Source organism: Colletotrichum navitas, assembly GCF_030913465.1.
Source record: "Colletotrichum navitas strain CBS 125086 chromosome Unknown LY79scaffold_4, whole genome shotgun sequence".
NCBI lineage: Eukaryota > Fungi > Ascomycota > Sordariomycetes > Glomerellales > Glomerellaceae > Colletotrichum > Colletotrichum navitas.
In genome coordinates this window covers 698,242-717,596 of record NW_026850550.1, presented here as the reverse complement: position 1 = coordinate 717,596, position 19,355 = coordinate 698,242, and the positions used below count along the sequence as shown (strand labels likewise).

At 55.9% G+C, this 19,355-nt stretch overlaps 6 protein-coding genes across 6 annotated transcripts; 4 read left to right on the top strand and 2 right to left on the bottom strand.

Moving 5' to 3' along the window:
* Window positions 1–568: 568 nt before the first annotated feature.
* On the top strand, window positions 569–1,843 carry LY79DRAFT_253815 (Golgin subfamily A member 7/ERF4 family-domain-containing protein). Its single transcript, XM_060551879.1, has one exon. The coding sequence runs from the start codon at window positions 728–730 to the stop codon at window positions 1,517–1,519; it is 792 nt and encodes a 263-aa protein (XP_060419418.1). The 5' UTR covers window positions 569–727; the 3' UTR covers window positions 1,520–1,843.
* Window positions 1,844–2,601: 758 nt separating this feature from the next.
* LY79DRAFT_506060 (pheromone receptor) lies at window positions 2,602–3,784 on the bottom strand (the record flags this gene model as incomplete). Its single annotated transcript, XM_060553682.1, has 2 exons — window positions 2,602–3,089; window positions 3,163–3,784. The coding sequence occupies 2 exons, from the start codon at window positions 3,782–3,784 to the stop codon at window positions 2,602–2,604; spliced, it is 1,110 nt and encodes a 369-aa protein (XP_060419417.1).
* Window positions 3,785–5,055: 1,271 nt separating this feature from the next.
* On the top strand, window positions 5,056–5,623 carry LY79DRAFT_665880 (single-strand binding protein family; the record flags this gene model as incomplete). The annotated part of the gene is made up of 3 exons (XM_060563133.1): window positions 5,056–5,333; window positions 5,428–5,516; window positions 5,571–5,623. 3 exons carry the CDS (start codon window positions 5,056–5,058, stop codon window positions 5,621–5,623), a joined length of 420 nt encoding a protein of 139 aa, XP_060419416.1.
* A 380-nt stretch (window positions 5,624–6,003) lies between these two features.
* On the bottom strand, window positions 6,004–7,733 carry LY79DRAFT_505833 (glutathione synthetase; the record flags this gene model as incomplete). The annotated part of the gene is made up of 4 exons (XM_060553661.1): window positions 6,004–7,030; window positions 7,089–7,237; window positions 7,283–7,358; window positions 7,426–7,733. The coding sequence occupies 4 exons, from the start codon at window positions 7,731–7,733 to the stop codon at window positions 6,004–6,006; spliced, it is 1,560 nt and encodes a 519-aa protein (XP_060419415.1).
* Window positions 7,734–9,232: 1,499 nt separating this feature from the next.
* LY79DRAFT_505675 (SNF2 family domain-containing protein) lies at window positions 9,233–14,730 on the top strand (the record flags this gene model as incomplete). The annotated part of the gene is made up of 2 exons (XM_060553646.1): window positions 9,233–14,152; window positions 14,209–14,730. The coding sequence occupies 2 exons, from the start codon at window positions 9,233–9,235 to the stop codon at window positions 14,728–14,730; spliced, it is 5,442 nt and encodes a 1,813-aa protein (XP_060419414.1).
* A 1,875-nt stretch (window positions 14,731–16,605) lies between these two features.
* Window positions 16,606–19,283, top strand: LY79DRAFT_623446 (5-aminolevulinic acid synthase). Its single transcript, XM_060562078.1, has 2 exons — window positions 16,606–17,283; window positions 17,336–19,283. Exons 1-2 carry the CDS (start codon window positions 16,908–16,910, stop codon window positions 18,862–18,864), a joined length of 1,905 nt encoding a protein of 634 aa, XP_060419413.1. The 5' UTR covers window positions 16,606–16,907; the 3' UTR covers window positions 18,865–19,283.
* The last annotated feature ends 72 nt before the right edge of the window (window positions 19,284–19,355 follow it).

Genomic DNA, 19,355 nt, shown 5'->3' with positions numbered 1-19,355 from the left:
AAACATTCCTCCCACGGCTTCCCACGCGAGAAACACGCCTTTGTCATCGCCCACCTTAGATGCTCCCGCAAATCCTCGACTCACCACGCTTTCGCAGCAACCCGCTTATCCTGGCGCTTCGCCCGACCTGCAACGTCCAGTAGCCGCCGCTGCCTCCGCCGCTGGCTTGTCCCAATTCCATCCCCAGTCCCTGCCACACCAATACGACCCCAAAGAATATCTCCTACAATCTCCCTTTCGGAATCGTGCAGCCTCCTCTGCCGCCCGTCGACTTCCTCACCTCTCCGCTGCCCGTCTCTGGAACCCGACCAACTCCACCCCCAGGCTTCCCGACAAGCCCCGACGCAGACGACGTCCATCAACACCGCCCCCGCCCACCGTCCCGCTATCTCACCCAACCCTCGGTCCATCTTCCCTCTACCCTGCCGATCACCTGGGAATCGTTGCCGGCGACTACCCGTTGCTGACTCTCCCCGAGCAGCGCCAGACGCGACATTCTACCTCCGCCCGAGCAAGCCTCCACATCGACCGGAGTGGTAACGCCGAACATCGCATTAGTCTCCCCCCCTCGCTTCATCATTCGTACGACGGAAGGAGGTCTGCGGATCCTTCTCCAACTGTTCCCGGATTCGACGCTGGCCCCGCCGACGCTCAGGAAGGACTAAGTCCCCTCGTCCACGACTTTGCCTTCACGCTCGATATCGACAAGGGAAAACAAAAGGCCGTGATGGAGCAGGGAACCGAAAGTCAGACGCGAGGCCCCTCCAAGGACCTGGAAAGAGGTCCCGATGTGCTCCCACGCTACTCCAATGCATCGGCTGGCGATGCCATGGGCATTGGCTCCGCCATTTCCTCCTCAAACTCATCCATCATGGGAGAGGAATTGCCGCCAGACATGGGCGAGGAATGGGGACCGCAACACCCTTGCTTCCCGCACCTTAACCCTCACGTCCCTGTCGACTCTCCCGAGTATCGAAACACTCGAATCATTCGCGTACGTCGGGACTGGTTGATAGAAGGAGACCTGGCACCGACCTTCTCCAACCTGTACCCCGAGATTCTGGACCCGGCAGGCTTGTCAGAACAGGAATTTCGAAGGATCATCGACAAGCTCAACGGCGAGCTCATTCCCGTCTTCAGCCCGTATAGTTGGAGAAACATTTTGGACGGCTTGCTGGGCCTTATGACGGGCTGGTTATGGGATGATCTGGGCTTCACCGGAGTCAAGGCTCGGCTGGACCGCCTGGAACGTTGGATCGACCAGTGGAACACTGAGATGGAGAAGACTTTTGGCAACGAGGACGGCTCGATGGCGCCGCGCATCATCTCCCTAAGGAAAACCGGTTACATGACAGTAAGTTTGCCATCCCTCTGCTCAGCTCAAGGTGCTGACCCGGACTGTAGCTGGACATCCAAATCCCGGACCCTGAAATCGCTCCAGCCCCTAGCACGCCTGGGGGCTCGAGATCCGAAGGCTTGCCAATGGAGCCGCCGCCCGTTGCTGTGGCATAATATTTGACTGTGAACACGACTTTGTCTTTCGTGGTCTATCCTTCTTTTCAAATCCGTATTTCACCATACAATGTTTTTAATACCGGATCGGCCGCGGTGTGGGACGAACCGACATGAATTTATACGACCGTAGCCTCTCTACCTTACGAGGCACTCGATATCCATTTATTCCCCGGGGTTAGTTGGCTTTTCTTATTCGCCACAACCCCCCACCCTACCACTAGGTACCTTATACCAAGGCATGGCGCGGAGTTCAGGATCCCTCTGGCTGGGACAGTTACGAATGCGATTTTCAATGACTTTATTGTTGCTTGCTGGTTGCCTTGGCGCTTTTGATTACGTCTTTCAATTTCACGGGTGGGATTTTGCGGCTAAGGGCGATCGCTGAGATGCGGAGGACCCTGGTTATGCACAGAAAGGGGGGGATCGAGCGATCCTACTGACCAGCACTCGACTCGAATCATATAGCTGGGTCCAGGACCCTGTAATATTTATATAAAAGATCTCCATCCCTTCGACACTTTCCTTGATCATTTCGTGATTATACCTGTATGCCTGATATCGTATGGCAAGCCTGGAATATTCATTCGAACCATGGCATCGACATTCGCCGGTCGACGACGGGCTCGGGCTCAGGCTAGGCGTGACACACAATTCACCCATCTACAGTCTTCGTCCGGCCGTGACTGGGTGTGTACGTGGGCCCCGGCTGGCGAGGTGGTGGCGGACCGACCGTCCAGAAACGCCAGGTCGCTGTGACGCGGGGGATCGAGGGGGTTGGAGGCACCTCTGGCGAGTGGCTGCGGGGCCAGCCGCGTTTGGCCACGGTTCTGGGTCCTGGTGCCGAGACCGTGCTCCAACCGTCATCGATGGCTGCCTGTGCTTTTGCGGGATACGACAGCTCTTCGGCAGGACTCTCAGGCTCGCCTCCATACAATGAGGGGGGAGAGGGTGCCGAGTTGCGGGCCATGGAAACATGACTGACATGGACGTGTTGGGAGCTATCGTCGGCCGACTTAGTCAGCTCCAGGCTAGTGATGGGCGTCAGCCAAGAACCCTCAACGTTCTGGGATAAAGCGAGCGCAGCACCTACTCTGTCTCTGCCTGCAGCAAGATTCCCGACTGCCGGTCTGTTCGCCCCGAGGCTGGCCCCTCGCGGAGCCACGGCAAGACCCTGCCAAGGCCAACGGTCCGCAATGCCCGGTGGCAGATCCCCGCCGCCTCCCCCGTCATACCGAAGAAGTAGAAGACGGGAGCCGCGGTCGCGATGACTAGGTACTGGTGGTTGAGCTCGAAGAAGCTGAGGTTGCTGCTGGGGAGGAGCAATATGGTGTTCCACGGGAAGGGGTCGGCCCGCTGCCGGATCCCATGGAAGTCGAAGCCGTTGGAGAGAAAGAAGGCCCTGAACTGCGTGGCAGCCACGTAGCATTCCACCGGGGCGTAGGGAACGAGGATGCAGACCATGACGAGGAAAAGCCGCCGTCGTGTCCGGCTCGCCCGGGAGGCCGCCGAGCCATTCGACATGAGAGCCGGGCGGGTGAACTGCGCAACCAGACTGTAGCGCCTCCAGGTGAGGACTGCGAATCGCCGTGAGTGCCAGGCTTTTTTCTTCTTCTTCTTTTGCCGCAAACGCACACGAAAAAGACTTACCGGCGTAGTACACCGACGCGAGAACCGCCAGCAGGCGCGGGGCCAGGAAGAAGACGAACAGGGGCCAGCTCGGATGGCCGCTCCACATGCACCCGGTCAGGGTGACGATCCTGTATCTCTGCGAGGATATCGGATACAGCAAGCTAGCCTGGACGACCGGGAGCGGGAACACAATCAGGGCCTGGACGAGCCTCTTCCTGCGCCTCTCCCGGCCGGACAAGGGGCTGGCCCGCGACAGGTCCATCTGCTGAGCGAGGTTGCGGGTGATGGCGACGACAGAGAGCCAGTATAGGGGCATGAGAGGCTGATAGAGGTAGGCGTGCAGGTCACACCACACGCGGCCGTCCCACCACCGGTACACGTCGTCGTCGCGCCAGGCGAGGGCGTTGGCGGCGGCGAGGCAGTTGGCGACGATGACCGTGCCGACAAAGACGGCTGGGGCGAGCTCGCCCTGGCGGCACAAGTTCCGGAGCGGCACCCAGCAGCCCGCGTTGGCTAGAAGGGCCAGGACGACGCGGCAGACGAGGTTGGCCTGGAGATAGGCGTTGGTGTACGGCGCCGACGGCGGGTCGGGAATCAGGAGAGAAGCGCGCGCCGTGAGCATGCCGGTGACGGGCGCCATGTCGAACGGCCGAACCGCTAAGTTAGTGTTCGGGGCGGCCTTAGCGTTATTCTTTGCCTTCGAGAGGCGGTGCGGACTGGACGGCTTTCCGACTATACACATCCGCCAGACGAAGAGAAAACCAACGAGTTAGAAAGACAGAGAGGGAAGCCGTATCCGAAACATATAGAACGACGACGAAACACTGGGTACGCCTAAAGCCAGCTCCTGGCCGGATCACGACAAAGATATAGCGAAAGGTTGGCGGCGGACGACGACCGCCGTGTAGGGAACGAAGCAGATGCGAAGGGCCCGAGAAGAAGGAAGATGCAGAGAATCGTAGAGATACGTGATGACCGGCTGAGCGTGCCCCCCTTTAAAGAGAAGACAACACCGGCAGCATACGATAGCTAAAAGGGAAAGGCAGTTAGTTCAGGAGCGGGAAAGGGGGCCATCAACTTGGGCCGTATTTGTGGTTGACCATTTCTTGTCATTTATTCGCTTCCCTCGCTCTCTTCCAAGACGGCTATTCAGGATCACTGTAGGAAAGCCATTGGTCTGTGACCTGTACGAGCTCCTTTCCTCGTGTGAGCCGCAACGCAAGGCCTGATTCGAGCAGGGCAATGTCTTTGAGCAGACGGTCCGGTCAGGCCCATGGTCATATTCGACAGGTTTGAGCCACAACTCGACACGTTGAGACGGGACTCGGAATGGGTCTAACTCCGGGTTGCCGTGCACCAATGCAATGCTGGACAGACGACGTCAAGATCTGGATATCTCGACTCAAACCTTACAAAACGCATACAGAAGCAAGCCGTCAACCAATCCGGCTACACCGCTCGGAGGTGCAACAGAGCTTGGCCATAGTGGCGGAGGAACTAAGGCTGTTTCTCGATCAGAGAGGGTCACGGGACCATTGGGGAACGGCAGTTATCGAAAGGTTGGACTGGCGAGTGCAATGTCGATAACCTAGTACGGGAAGAGGAGTATCATGAAAAGCAGGCGAGCTATGCCGCAATCCCCGACCATTAATGCGTGTAAAAATCTAGAGACCTCCGGCTGGAGGGAGGAGGTGCACGAGCCACATGCCCAGCAAACGGCCGTGGCTTGTGCCTGAAACCCCTGGATTATGGGACCGCGTCGACGGGCGCGCGCACCGCTCAAAACCAACGCCTCCGTCTCGTCAATTCCGACACATCAACCAACGCCACGTTCCTTCTTCTGCTCCTTCATCACCACACACACACACACACACGAAACCAAAAACACCAAAAAACAAAACAAAAGCAGGAATGTCTGCCGCCGCCCTCTTCCGCCGCGCCGCCGCCGCGCCGCGCATCGCCCGCGCCTTCAGCACCTCCCCGTCTCACAACGTCGCGCGCATCACCATCGTCGGCAACCTCGCCGACAGCCCTGAGCTCCAGGCCACCAGCACCGGCCGCGAGGTCGTCCGGTACTCCATCGCCAGCAACAGCGGCCCCCGGGACAACCGCCAAACCAGCTGGTTCCGCGTCACCAGCTTCGAACCCGAGGGTCCCCGCCGCGACTACCTCCAGAGTGTGCCCAAGGGGTACGTTCTCCCCCTCCCGTGTTCGGATAGAGAGAGAGAGAGAGAGAGAGAGAGAAATGGGACACATCCGGGACATGCTAACGTACGGTTGCAGATCTCTGGTCTTCGTCGAGGGCGACGCCTCCATGAGCACCTACCAGGACGCCGAGGGCAAGAACCGCAGCGTCCTGAACGTTAACCAGCGTACGTCTTCCTCCCTTGGTCGCAATGACCGAAGCATCCTAACCCCTCGTCCAGGCCACTTCGAAGTCCTCAAGCGGCCTCACACCGGCACCAACCCCAGCGAGTAAACGCATCCATCCCTTAAGGACGAACGGATCGGATCGGATCGGATCGGAGCTCTCTGCTTCACATGTCCGACGAAGACGGGTGTATATTCTTGGGGATTTCGGCCGACCTTGGGTTCTCTATCGCTCTCCGCTCCTGTAGATGTTTCCTTGTTCTGTGTAACAGCTTGAATGACAGTTGGACCGGGTGAGAGCGTGTTGTATAAAACATTTCCTAGAACGATAATTGATGCCACGGGTTGCTCCTCTCCCGCACCAATGGCGTGCTTCCTCACTCAATGCCTAACATGTCACGCGGAAACAGCTGGTACCGTCCGCAACAGCCTGTCTTTTCGATGTTCTATCCAAAGTAGCTCGCCCGTGGGGGCCGAACCGCCGTTCTATCAGACAAGTGTGCAGCTGTCCATGCAGCCGAACCCGGCAGCGACACCGCCCTCGTTGCTGGTGTCGCCCTTGGTCCGAAGAAGATAGCCCACCTCCTCGTTATGAAGGACCTCCCCGGTGCCCTGGTTCCAGACCGTCGTACCGTAAATGCCAAGCTCGCAGATGACGCCGCCCTCCTCGAGGTTGCCGTTCCGGAGGATGATGTTGTCCTGCTTGGGCGGGGTGATGAGCTCCATCAGGATGTACGAGCCCCAGTGCGTCTCGGGGGTCTTCTTGAGGAACGCAGGGATGTCCTCGCGGTAGTGGTTGTTGCCGCCGCCCTCCCTCTGCGGCTTCAGCACGTAGTTCTTGCAGAGCTCCGGGTCCTGGGCGATCCCCCGCGCCCTGAGACCAGCCTCGGACGTGTCCATGGGGAAGATATTTGTGAATGTCTGGAAAACTTCTGCCGTCTGGGGCGCGTCGTCGGGGATGAACCGGCCCAACACCGAAGGTGACGACCCCGACCTCGGCGTGGCCAGGACCTGCTGGATCTTCTTGCTGCCCGCGAGCTGCGTCAGGACGGTCGGGCACTTGACGGCCGCCGACCGCTCGAGGTGGTAACGGGCCTCCCAGGAGCTCTCGTCCGGGTAGTCGGATGGGTCGTACCAGCACCGCAGGTAGGCGACGGCGACCTCGAAGACCTTGGATGGGTCGCGGGGCAGCTTGTAGAGCAGCTGCCGCTTGGCCGTCGCGGCTACCTCGGTGTGCCGCAGGAGCTCGGAGCAGGGCACGCGGAAGACGGGGACGGGGTCTTCGGGGGAGCTGGCAAGGGCGTACTCGAGGTGGCGCTGGTCAAAGATGTTCCTCTCGCCGCCCTGGACGACAAAGATGACGCACTTCCTGTGGCCGAGCTCCGAGGGGCCATAGGCCTCGAAGGCGGCGCGGATGCCACCGGAGAGGCCCTGCACGCTCTTGTTCTCGGGCAGCTCGAGGGAGCCAGTCTCAATGGGACAGTCCAGGAGAGGGTACTCCGCCACGGAGAGGAACCTGGGGTCCGTTAGTTGCGGGCTTTCTTTTGTCCATGTCCATGCATCTGGGTCATTACTTGTGGAGGAGCGAGGTGCGGGATGAAAGGCCACCAAAGGACGAGGCTATCGTGTTGAACTCGACTTGCTTCACCTGGCGCTTGGGCTCTCCTGAAGAGGTGTCTTGGTGGACGAGATAGTCCGACCTGAACAGTCCCAGGGACAGGCTCTATGAATCGTTAGTCTCGTCTTGTGAATGCGAGGTAGAGCATACCTGGGTATATCCCTCCTTCTTCACTCGTACGTGAGTATCCCACAGCTTACTAATGAAGTCGTCGCCACCCTTGACTCTGCCGGATCGTTAGACGCGAGCGACGAGGCCTGGCCTCCGGCCCAACAGATCGGATCGTAACGTACTCGTTCACCATTGCACCGAGAAAGTCTTCATCTCTGCTGATGGCGGCGTAAAGCTCGTTGTAAGTTTTCTGAACAGACCTGGCCTGCTCGAAGCATGACCGAGGAAACGGACTGGGAAAGAGCGTCACCGGCACGTTGACGGCCAAAATGCCCTTGGGGTCCGATTCGGCCGGGACGACGGCGGGAGGTGGTCGGACGGACAGGCCGTTGCCAATTGCCCAATCCTTGACGGTTTGTACGAGGGCGTCCTGCTCCGACTGAGACAGCCGGGGCGGGTACTGCTCCTTGGTGAGGGTCGAAGTCGCCATCGCAAAAGCTTCCTATAGCCCTCTACAGACTCCAACGGCACGGGCACGCGTTTAAGGGTGAGCCGGTTTGCTTATGCGACTGAGTGATTAATAATCGTCGGCCAACGCTGGATGGATCGTGTATGTGGACGCCCGAGATGGGGCCGTGTGAGTTACACGGGCTCACGGGTATTCAAAAATTGGGGGGGAAGGGAGATGGCAGGCAGGCAGGCAGGCAGTAGAAGAATTCAACTAGTGCTTGGATGTGATAACTCAAGTACCAGTTACGACGTTGGATGACGAGCCGGCGGGAATCTGAATGAGGATGCTGGACTGAACTAGAGGGGAGAGAAACCGGTTGCCCCACCATGAGCATCCACGCCCACCTTGGGATGGGTTTCCTAGTTTAGGTACGATTATGACTTGAACAATGCAAGTAAGACGTGACCGGCCTAAGCGGGGATGCCAACTCTTCTGATACACACACGAGTCACTAGGCAGTATATCAACCACAGACCAGGACGAAACGAAAGGTTTGGTGGCAGCACGGAAACCAGGAGATCATTGCTACCGCTCAATTTTTCCCTGTCGGACGCTGGTGCAAACGCCCAAGCAGTGCCCCCCGACGTGCCTGTCATTACCCCTCCATCACACTAAACAGAGACAAAGAGAACTGGCAGCTCCTGACCCCACCTCATCCATCTAAACGTCGAAAATCGCATATGGGTCACGTGCAAGGCAAAGCATGTCTGAGCCAAGAAGCTAATTGGCCACGGCTTCGAGTGGTAGGTACCGTTTGAAGATACGTACCTTCAGCGCTTGTTTGCCTACGGGCTGTTGGGGGGAGGTACCCTGTGTGATCAGGGAAGGTGGGGCTTCCAAATGCGATCTGTGATTGGGACTTTCGCGACTTCACTCACGCGTTGTGAATTCTACAGAGGAGATCCAACACCTGTTCAGCTGTCTTCAACCTTCTTTTTCATCTCAACTACCTAGGCACAAGAAGAGAATCGTCTTTGAGTCACACTCCCTTGGGGTTGAAATTGAAATTCTCTCTCCATTCCCCTCATCCTCCTCCACTTTCTATCAACCAGTTCTCTCTACACTGCGTACACAGTCATGTACTCCTTCCTCGACGGCTTGTTTGCCTGGTAGGGGTCATTCGTTTCTTTGTCAGTGCCTTCGTTCCATTGTTTCGCTTTGCAAACCGAAACGTCGTCTCGCAGCTCTTAGTATCACCAACTTTCTCCCCATTTCTCTGAGCTTCGAGCTTCGAGCACGAGGAACGAGCAGGAGCTGGTTGACTTCATGCACCCTGGTCCGACGGCTGACAACTCCCAAACCCTTGTATGTTCGTCCCCTTCGTATGTCTTCATTCCGCATCTCCTCCATGCTGCCCGGGCCGAGATCACACTCTTTCTCTCTTGCTACTCACCTCGCCAGCATTACTTGAATGCCTTATATGCTGACAGAAGCGCCACTATCTAGCGAGTCAACTCATGACCTGAACGGCGATCATCATGGCGGGAGAAGAGGACGACCCCTATGAGTGGGACGTCACCCAAGTGGTGCATGAATTATGTGGTCCCGAGAAGCGCCCTTGGCACCCGAATATTGTCACCAAGAGACCCGATCCAGCGACTCTGTCAAAAGCGTTGATTGATAACGATATTGACGGCGAAACGCTACTCACCTACCAAGATGTGATGCAGTCCTTCGACGGTATCTTCCAAGGTCTTGGCCTCGTCAAGATCACCCACAAGATGACTTTCGTCAATGCAGTTAATTATCTGAGGTCAAAGAGCCACAGATACCGAGCGTTCAAAGCCGACGCGGTGAAGCAGGAGATCGAGACACCGACCGATCCACAGGAAGTACACGTCAACGGCAACTGCGACGTTGCAGTCCCGGACCATACCCGCGCCTCGGAGAGTCCTCAAAATAGATCCTCGACTCACGACGTTGATATGCAGGGTAATTCAGACGACTGCGTTCCTGCATCAGATCTGCCGTACAGCCAGGCTCTTCCTGCCCAAGAACCCGACGTCCAGGTTCTGAAGCAAACCGCTCACTTGGAAGCTCCACAAGGTATTGGTACGGGTCAAGAGACGAGCGAACCACCCCAGAAGAAGAGAAGAATGGTACCAACCTTGGTGTCCACTGATATCATTGGAGTGGGCAATGCGCCTATCCGAACTGCCGCAGACGACGTTACTGCGCGGTCTTATGGCACAAAAGACACTCTGCCTCAGCTTCCTGATTCCTTGACAAGGATTCCTGCAAAAATCTCGGGAGATGAGGGGAACAAGTTTCCTGTCCAGGAGCATGCCTCCAAAGCATATTTCGGTCCCAATGGGCTGATTTTGGACGGCCAAATCCCCAGGTCAAGTCTGGTTCAGGACACCAGGGATACAGACGACGGTGGCAGCTCATTCCTTCATCTCTCGAAAGGCCTGGTCCCTACTGGCCGACGCCTCCAGGCCAGCCGGGCAATGCGACGACTATTCCGCTCGAACAACCAGTCGCTTGCCTTGTTGCAGAGCGGCCAATCTCCCTATGTTGAGCCAGACGAGGAGGATAAGGTCCTTCCCGTCTTTGGCGACTCGGGCGACGAAGATGGATACGATACGGAGACAAGAGAAGCAATCCAAAAAGAGGAAGAAGAATTGCAGAGGGAGATGGATCTAAAGTCTCAATACCTCACCCGAGATGAAGTCAAACATGTGATACAAGATGAGATCCAGCAGATGGAAGACTCGTGGGACGAGAGAAAGCTGCCCAAAAAGCAGCGGAAAGCGAATGAACTCTGGAACAAAGCCCGCCGACGTGGCCTCATCCGACAAATCGGTAGCGCCACGGCCAAGCTTGAGATGCTCAACGCCCGCATCGAGAAAATATGCCGAGAAATTCTGGAAGACGAATGGCCCAACGAGAACCAGCTCAGAAGACAAGCTCGCTCTCTCGAATGTAGTGTCGAGGATCGGAAAGCCGAAAGATGGCTCCTCGGCGTCTTGCGAGGGCATGAACCTCCACGGCCGGAATCGATGCCTAAGCCACGACCGATCCCTGCCAGGCGAGAAATCTTGTCTGACGAGGATGGTGAATACATCACTAGTGAAGATGACGACAATGATAACTTCATCGTCGACGACACGATGGATGTTGCGTGCTCGCCGGTTCCTGATCAGTCCCGACCTGCAAGCCCGATGAACCTGGATAAACCCGAGGAGCTGCTTCAACAAGGTCTCCACGGCCCAGGACTGCCTAAAAGCGAATCGCCGGCCGACAACGTAGTTGACATTCAGTCGGACAATAATATTATCGACTTGACGATATACGACTCCGAGCCCGGTTCTGAGAAGCACACCGAGGAGAACATCATTTGCCTCGATACGCCCCAGAAGACACAGACACCCCTAGCGTCGGTCCCACCGTCTCTCCCTAATAGCGATATTGAGGAACAGCCAAGACTCTCCCAGGAGGAGCTTGCGATTCCATACGAACAGCCTGAGCGAATCGGCGTCATTGCACCCAAGATGTGGAAGCTGCATTCAGATAATGAACGACTCCTCATATCTGTCATCTGGCGACTCGACGAACAACAAAGGCGAGCCTTCTTCCATACCATCAGCACAACGGCCCCGCCTGACATATGGACCGACTTCGTCATGACAGCACTGGAAGATACAGAAGACGATGAAAAGGTGGCTGCGCGCGAAAGGGGCACCATCATTGCCCGTCTATTCAGAACCTATGTGTTTCGCAAAATAGCGTCGCCCGCCAGTATCACCAAGCGCCTAAGCGAGCGGAAGGCTAGGGGCATCAAGGGCAGGGTAGAGCGTTTCGAGAATTTTTGCAATTTCGTAAAGGAGGATGTTGTGCCCCATTTTCCGAACGTCACTCGAACTACGCCCTCTGATTCAGAAGCGCCTCGGAAGAACCGGCACGGAAGTTTTGACTCCTTAATCGGTTATAGTGATGACGATATCGAGGAGTCATCCTCCTCCAAGAAGCGAAAGCGGGTTGTCATCATCGATCAAGCAGCTAAAGATCTCAGAGACAGTGACCTCCGTCGAAGGGAAGAACAGGAGAAACGTCGAAAGGAGCTGCGCAAGAAGCTGGCCGCATCCGACACCATCTCCAGCGATAAGTCACGGCTAATTATCAACGACGCAAAAAAGGACAATCAAGGTCTGATTTACGTCAACGAGCACATTGGCAAACGGATCAAATCCCACCAGATTGAAGGCGTTCGTTTCATGTGGAACCAGATTGTTGACGACTCCAAGGTGCGTCAAGGATGTCTCCTGGCCCACACCATGGGTCTCGGCAAGACTATGCAGGTCATCACCTTGCTCGTTGCAATCGCCGAGTCTGCACAGTCCGAGGACGAGTCCATCCGATCACAGATCCCTGAGGAACTTAGACAATCCAAAACCCTCGTGCTGTGCCCGTCGGTTCTTGTGGATAATTGGATGGACGAGCTGTTGATGTGGGCTCCTGACGGGCTTCTTGGGCGTCTCTTCAAATTGGAGGCCATCACAAAGGCACCAGAGAGAGGTCCTATGGTTCGCAGGTGGGACGAGGAAGGAGGCGTGCTAATTATAGGTTACGACTTGTTCAAGAGGTTGGTTGATTCGCCCGCCAACGGACTGTCATCGCCTCACGATGCAAAGTCGGTCAAGGAAATCCTCACTCAGAGCCCCAGCCTTGTTGTTGCGGATGAGGCCCACAAGATGAAGAATCCGGCTTCAAAGTTGAAGATAGCCACCGCACAATTCAGAACACATAGTCGGATCGCACTCACTGGTTCTCCTTTGGCCAACAGTGTGCTGGAATTCTACTACATGATCGACTGGGTGGCGCCTGGGTACTTGGGCCCCATTCAGGAATTCAAGTCTTTCTATGCCGAGCCTATCCATTCGGGCCTCTACGAGGACAGTCCCAAGTCTGCCTACCGCAGGGCAATGAAGCAACTTGCTGTCCTGGAGGCTACTGTTCAACCCAAGACACACAGGGCGACAATCAAATCCTGTCTTAAGGATGACCTGCCACCAAAGATGGAGTTCGTGCTTACAGTTCCGGTTACACCCATTCAGGCCAAGCTCTATGACACTTTTCTAGAGTCTCTCAGGAACGAGGAGAAAGGCGGCGGAAAGATTCTTGGTGCCGTCAACAGCTTCTGTCTCATTGCCAATCACCCCAAGACTTTCCAAACGAGACTGAAAGAGGAGCGCGACCTTTTGGGGAAGAGGGACAAATCAACCCTTACTTTGACAAGCCAAATCATAAGTGACGGCCTCAAGATTACAGGGCTCGAGAGGGACATATCTTCGCCGGCCTTGTCCTGGAAAGTACGGCTTCTTGTCGCCATTCTGGATGAGTGCGAGAGTGTGGGCGACAAGGTTCTTATCTTTACTCAGTCAATCCCGACCATGGATTACCTGGACTCCCTTTTCCGGCAACAGAAACGGAAGGTTGCTCGTCTCGATGGTAACACGCCGATCAGTCAGAGGCAGCAGAATATCAAGGACTTCAACAGCGGAGACACCCAGCTATACATCATCTCCACAGCTGCCGGGGGCACTGGCCTCAACATCTTTGGGGCAAATCGCGTGGTCATCTTCGATTTTAAGTACAACCCTATTCACGAACAGCAAGCAATCGGCAGAGCGTATCGCATTGGTCAGCAGAAGCCGGTCTACGTCTACACGTTCATTTCTGGTGGCACGTACGAACAAACGTTACATGATAGAGCTATCTTCAAGACCCATTTGGCCTCTCGCGTCGTGGATAACGAGAATCCAAAACGATGGTCCACAAAGGAACATGAGTACCTCAAGGATCGCACGGAACCGCTGCAAAAAGATTTGAGTCCCTTTGCGGGCAAGGATGTTGTGCTCGACAGCCTGTTGATGCATCCCGACCTGTCCCAGGGTATCCGTTCGATCATCAAGACGGACACTTTTGAGGAAGAGGATATCAGAAATATCTTAACTCAAGAAGACTTGAAGGACGTGAAGGATCAGGTCTACATGAATTCAATCAGAAACACCGATCCAGAGAAGTTCCACCAGTTAGAGCTTGAAAGGGCTGGCAGACTTAACGCTGCGCCGTCAGTGATGGGTATCGCAGCAGTTTCTCAGGCAGCGTATCGGCCCCCAGGTTTGCCCCCAGGTGGCGTTCAAACACCTATCCTCCCCCCCCTTCATCCTGGCTTGACTGCAAGAGGTTCACCCTATCCACTGGGCCAGTCTGTGGGTATTCAAAGGGCCAACGCTGCCGAAGTGCCACCGTCAACGGTGCCTGCGCCAGAGCCAGCAGCAGCGCCTTCACACAAAGATGGAGAGAATCTGGACGCGACACAACGGGGGTCTCCGCAGTCCGTCCCGGGCGTCGCTTCGAGCATCGGAAATCTTGTTCAGCAAGACTTTGTAGAGGTACAGTTTTTGTCTTCGGATGTGGGCGATCAGTGCTAACTTGACATACGCCACAGTCTCGAGGCGCCCACCCTATGCCCATCGCCGGTGCCAATACATTCTTCAGGGGTCAACAGGGATCTATGCCCCCCTCACCTGCAGACAAGTCTACTTCTTCACCTTCGGCGAGAAAGCAGACGAATTTGAATTCCGGAATCATCAAATGGCCGGATCAGTTCGAGCAAAAGCTCCTAGAGTCAGTCGACAAGATCGCGGACCCCGAGTTACTGCGCGCAATCGGAGAGGACAAAAGTGATCTTTGCAAACGGATTGCCAGCTCGACTTGGCTTATAAGGGGTGAGATGAATGAGGGGAAGCTGCCTGACAATTCTCACATGAAGAAGTTATGCAGCTTGGTAGAAAACCCTAGGTTTTCTGCAGCGATTCTCACGGGCCATTTGCCTCCAAACAAAATTGCCCAAGCATCGACGGAGAAAGGACTCGACAATCTTGTCGGCGAGTTGACACAGCTTGACAACGACTCTTTTTACGAAAAACTCGGACTGAGAAAGCACTCGGCTAGAGAACCTGACGTATGAGCCCGACTTTTCCGCCTTTTTGTTCTCTCTCGCATTTTCCTTTTCTTTTCTTCCGCCCTGCAATCTGCACCTATTCGTCATGCAGTGACTTATCGCGGCTAATGATATAACCAACAGCAGCTACAGAACGTGGCCAACCGACCGAGTCCGTTTCCAGCACCCAATCGAAGACACCCCTTCCGCGAGGAGGACGACGATGACGATGACGAAGACAGTATGGACATCATGAGGGCGGTGGCAGCGCAAAGGAGGCGTCGCGCGCCTAGACTTCCCACATGGGCCAGTGAAGCTGTTGGGAAAAACAAGCTGGGTTATGGATGGACACGGGAACCGTCATCGTCAGCAGGGCACGGGTCGTGATTACGGAGGCATTTGTATTGAGGCTTCGCCATGGTCTACCGGTAGTTGCATTGCAAGGGTCGTCGTATTTAAGGTTCTGGACAGGCGGGGGAGTTTTGGGACATTTGCAACGCTTGCTTTATGATACCCTTTTTTTCTTTTCCTTTTGTTTCTGGCGTACGTCTTTGGTTCTCTTTAGCGGGAGGGTTATGGAGATGATCTGGGAATTGCGTCAGCACCAAATGGGCGTTAAGCTTAGTTAATGGCATATTTTGGGCGGCTGAATTGAGCAACCGAAGATTGGCACATGGATGCAAAGAGGTCTCGAAGTCTAGTGTGAAGTGATCGGCGTGTGAGAATTATGTGAGACGGTCCATGGGCGAGGTTGCTGATGCCGCCCGCGGCGATATGCCACTCGTTCGTTTTGCAGCCGGCTTGGTTTCGTCAGCAGACTCGGACGACGGGCGGGACGGCCGGAAGCAACATGGGTAAATAACGAGTCCTCTTGGCCCCATCGTAGACTACAATATATTACACTTTGAGACCCAGCGGGAGAGGAGGGGCAGTTTACAGGCGCTCTAAGCGATGTGGCAGGTGACCAACCCAAGCAGAAGGTCACCCTGATCCAGGTACTTGACCATCCGGACATGTGTGCTACACGGGATGCCATGGACTCAGGAAGAGGGAGAATTATGACGAGGGCTGACGAGAACTCTTGTTTTTTTCTTTCTTTTTTCTTTTGCTTCTTGTCTTCTTCTCTCATTCCTTCCGGGTTATGCTCGGTCTCCGATCTCCGGGACCCCCAGCGGATCCGTCAATGTTCGTACGATGTACTGCAGTTTTAGACCCACTCCGCTCAACAACGGCGTTTCTTAAAACATGGGTGTTGAATAGGGAGGCATTTGGAGCCTTGGAGGTGTTTAATCAGCACACTGACCAGTGTCCAACAGGGACGGCCCGCGGAAATAATAAGTGGCCCAAGGACGACAGCAACAGCAGCAAACACCGAGAGAAGGACAGAAGGGCGAAAAAACAGAACAAGGGATTTGTGGCCGCTGTTTTCTTTCGGTCACCAGAAGCCGCATTTCCAGTGCCGACCAATCAAGAAATTGACGAATCCGAAAAAGATTGGATCGGGCTATTCAGTGATTGGACAAAAAGACCGATGCATATCCACAGTTAGTCAGAACTAGGGGTCCCCCACCTTAGCCGTACGACAGACACGCATGGATGTGCGCTGCACCCTCCCCGGCCTGAGGGACGCTGAAAACGCAAGCGGCGGCATCCCCAGCCCACCCCTACCTAGGTAGAGCCTATTGGGACTCTCCGGGACTTATGACCCCTCTGAATCTCCCTCTCTTGCACCTGCAACGGCCGCCCCGCCATCGCAGACCCAACCCCAGTTTGACTCGGTCCAGGCGCGCACGTACTAGGTAGGTACCTACGAATACCCTGGGTCTAGTGAGTGTACCTGTGGTGTCATGGCGACTCCCGAGCCTTCACCGGAGACACGCTAAAATAAAGACTGGTCCGGGAATCTGCTCTTTTCCTCCTTCGCCTCTCCTCCCCATCCGCCAAACTTCCCCTACTTCTTCTCCTTTAATCTGAGAAATTCCCATATTCGTCGATCCATATCGACCGCTCCTCTCCCTCCGCCAATTGACTTGTGTCCAGTCCTTGCGCTGACGCTTTTCGCTGGCAACGCTGACTTCACATCTCCACGTTGCGCCTCAAATCGCCACACCAGAAACACCGACAAAGCCGAGTCGGATCCATCACCTCTTCCGAACACACGTCTCACTCGAACACCTCGCCCGAACTCCTGCTCGCCCCTCACCATGGAGGCTGCTCTGCGTCAATCTAAGGCCATGTGCCCCTTCTTGAAGAAGGCGTCCCCCGCCAAGCTCCGCGCGCTGTCCACCTCGGCTCGTCCCCACGCCATCCAGGCGGCCCCTCAGACGGCTGTCTCCCCTTGCGGCGGAACCATGTCCAAGTTGCAGCTGCTCGCCCACCGCTGCCCCGTCATGGGCAAGGCCCTGACTGTCCAGTCGGCCCAGTATGGCCATGGCCGTCCGGCCAAGGTTGGAAACTCGTCTGTCGCCGGCATTCGTGCGCTGAGCACCAACTCCAAGCCTGGTCGCGCCAGCATCCACACCAGCCGCAGCAACGATGCCCGGCCTGTCGATGCCCCCTTCATCAAAGGACGTGACAGCGGTATGGGAAACCTGCTCCGATTGCTAAAGCTCTAGGCTAACCCCGACACCAGCTCAAATTCCCCCGATCATGGCGGCCGCCCGCCAGAACGCCGTTCCCAACGTGGGCATGAGCAATTCTGACGCCTCCAAGGCCAAGTTCAACTACGAGGCTTACTACGCCGCCGAGTTGGAGAAGAAGCACAAGGACAAGTCGTATCGCTACTTCAACAATATCAACCGCCTCGCCAAGGAGTTCCCCCGCGCCCACATGGCTGACAAGGGGGAGAAGGTTACCGTCTGGTGCGCCAATGACTACCTCGGAATGGGCCGCAACCAGCATGTCTTGAAATCGATGCACGAGACCCTGGACGAGTACGGCGCCGGTGCTGGCGGAACGAGAAACATCTCTGGGCATAACAAGCACGCCGTCGAGTTGGAGGGCACAATCGCCAAACTCCACGCCAAGGACGCCGCCCTTGTCTTCAGCTCGTGCTACGTTGCCAATGATGCCACTCTGGCGACGCTTGGTAGCAAGATGCCCGAGTGTGTGATTCTTTCCGACAGCCTGAACCACGCCTCCATGATCCAGGGCATCCGTCACTCCGGAACAAAGAAGATTGTGTTCAAGCACAACGACGTTGCGGATCTCGAGGCAAAGCTGGCCTCGCTGCCGCTCCACATCCCCAAGATCATTGCTTTTGAGTCGGTGTATAGCATGTGTGGTTCCATTGGCCCCATCGAGGCCATTTGTGATTTGGCGGAAAAGTACGGCGCGATCACCTTCCTCGACGAAGTTCACGCTGTCGGTATGTACGGCCCGCATGGCGCTGGTGTCGCGGAGCACCTGGACTTCGAAGCGCACCAGCAGGGCCGCCCGAGAGGCACCATTATGGATCGCGTTGACATCATCACTGGTACCCTTGGCAAGGCCTATGGATGTGTTGGCGGCTACATCGCCGGCAGTGCCAAGTTCATCGACATGATTCGTTCTCTCGCTCCTGGATTCATCTTCACCACGTCTTTGCCGCCTGCGACCATGGCTGGTGCCAGGACGGCCATCGAGTATCAGATGGGATACGATGGCGACCGCCGTCTACAGCAACTCCACACCCGTGCGGTGAAGGAGGCCTTGAACGACCGTGACATTCCGGTTATTCCCAATCCGTCCCACATCATCCCTATTCTGGTTGGCAACGCCGAGCTTGCCAAGCAGGCATCCGACATGCTGCTCCAGGATTACCAGATCTACGTGCAGTCCATCAACTACCCCACCGTTCCCGTCGGCCAGGAGAGACTGCGTGTCACGCCCACCCCGGGCCACAAGAAGGAGTACCGCGACCAGCTTGTCCAGGCCCTTGACGAGATCTGGACCAAGCTCGGCATCAAGCGCACCTCGGAGTGGGCTGCTGAGGGTGGCTTTATCGGCGTAGGAGAGGCGGACGCCGCTGTAGCGGAGCCCCTGTGGACCGACAACCAGCTTGGCATCGAGCAGGCTGCGAAGGAGATCAAGGCCGCGGGAAACGTCAGCAACGGCTTCGTCGAGGCCCTGCTGGAGCGTGAGGCCAAGGCGGCTGGTCAGGCCGTGAGCTCTGCTCTCTGATTCCGTTCCATTGCCAGGTCATTTGACCTGACACGTTCAACGTTGATATCTTGATAAGGGGAGCTCACGGACCTAGACCACCTTCTTTGGAGCGATCAACGAAGATTTGCTTTGGCCACACATCCATGGCCTGTTGTTCTCTTTCGATTTGAGATGGCTTATCTATATGATGGTTGATCTCAGTGTTGGCCGCAACACCAATAGTTTTTTAAAAAAAAAACGAAAGTCACCTAGTGACAAATTCTTCACCACTTTGACTTCAGTCTATAATCCCTGTGGTTGCAATCCGTGTGCGGGCCGTTCGTGCAAATAAATGCCATCCGAAGTAGTTACTAACTATGGGCATTATACTAGTACCTAGGTTGGGGGTGCGGGTGCATGTTGATTCTCGGCAGGGCAGAGTTATGCGAGTGCGGTATCCGACCACTCAGGTGGGGTAACCCGCATTGAGCCCACACGTAATCGTAATAGTTTATAATGGGCCCCGCGGC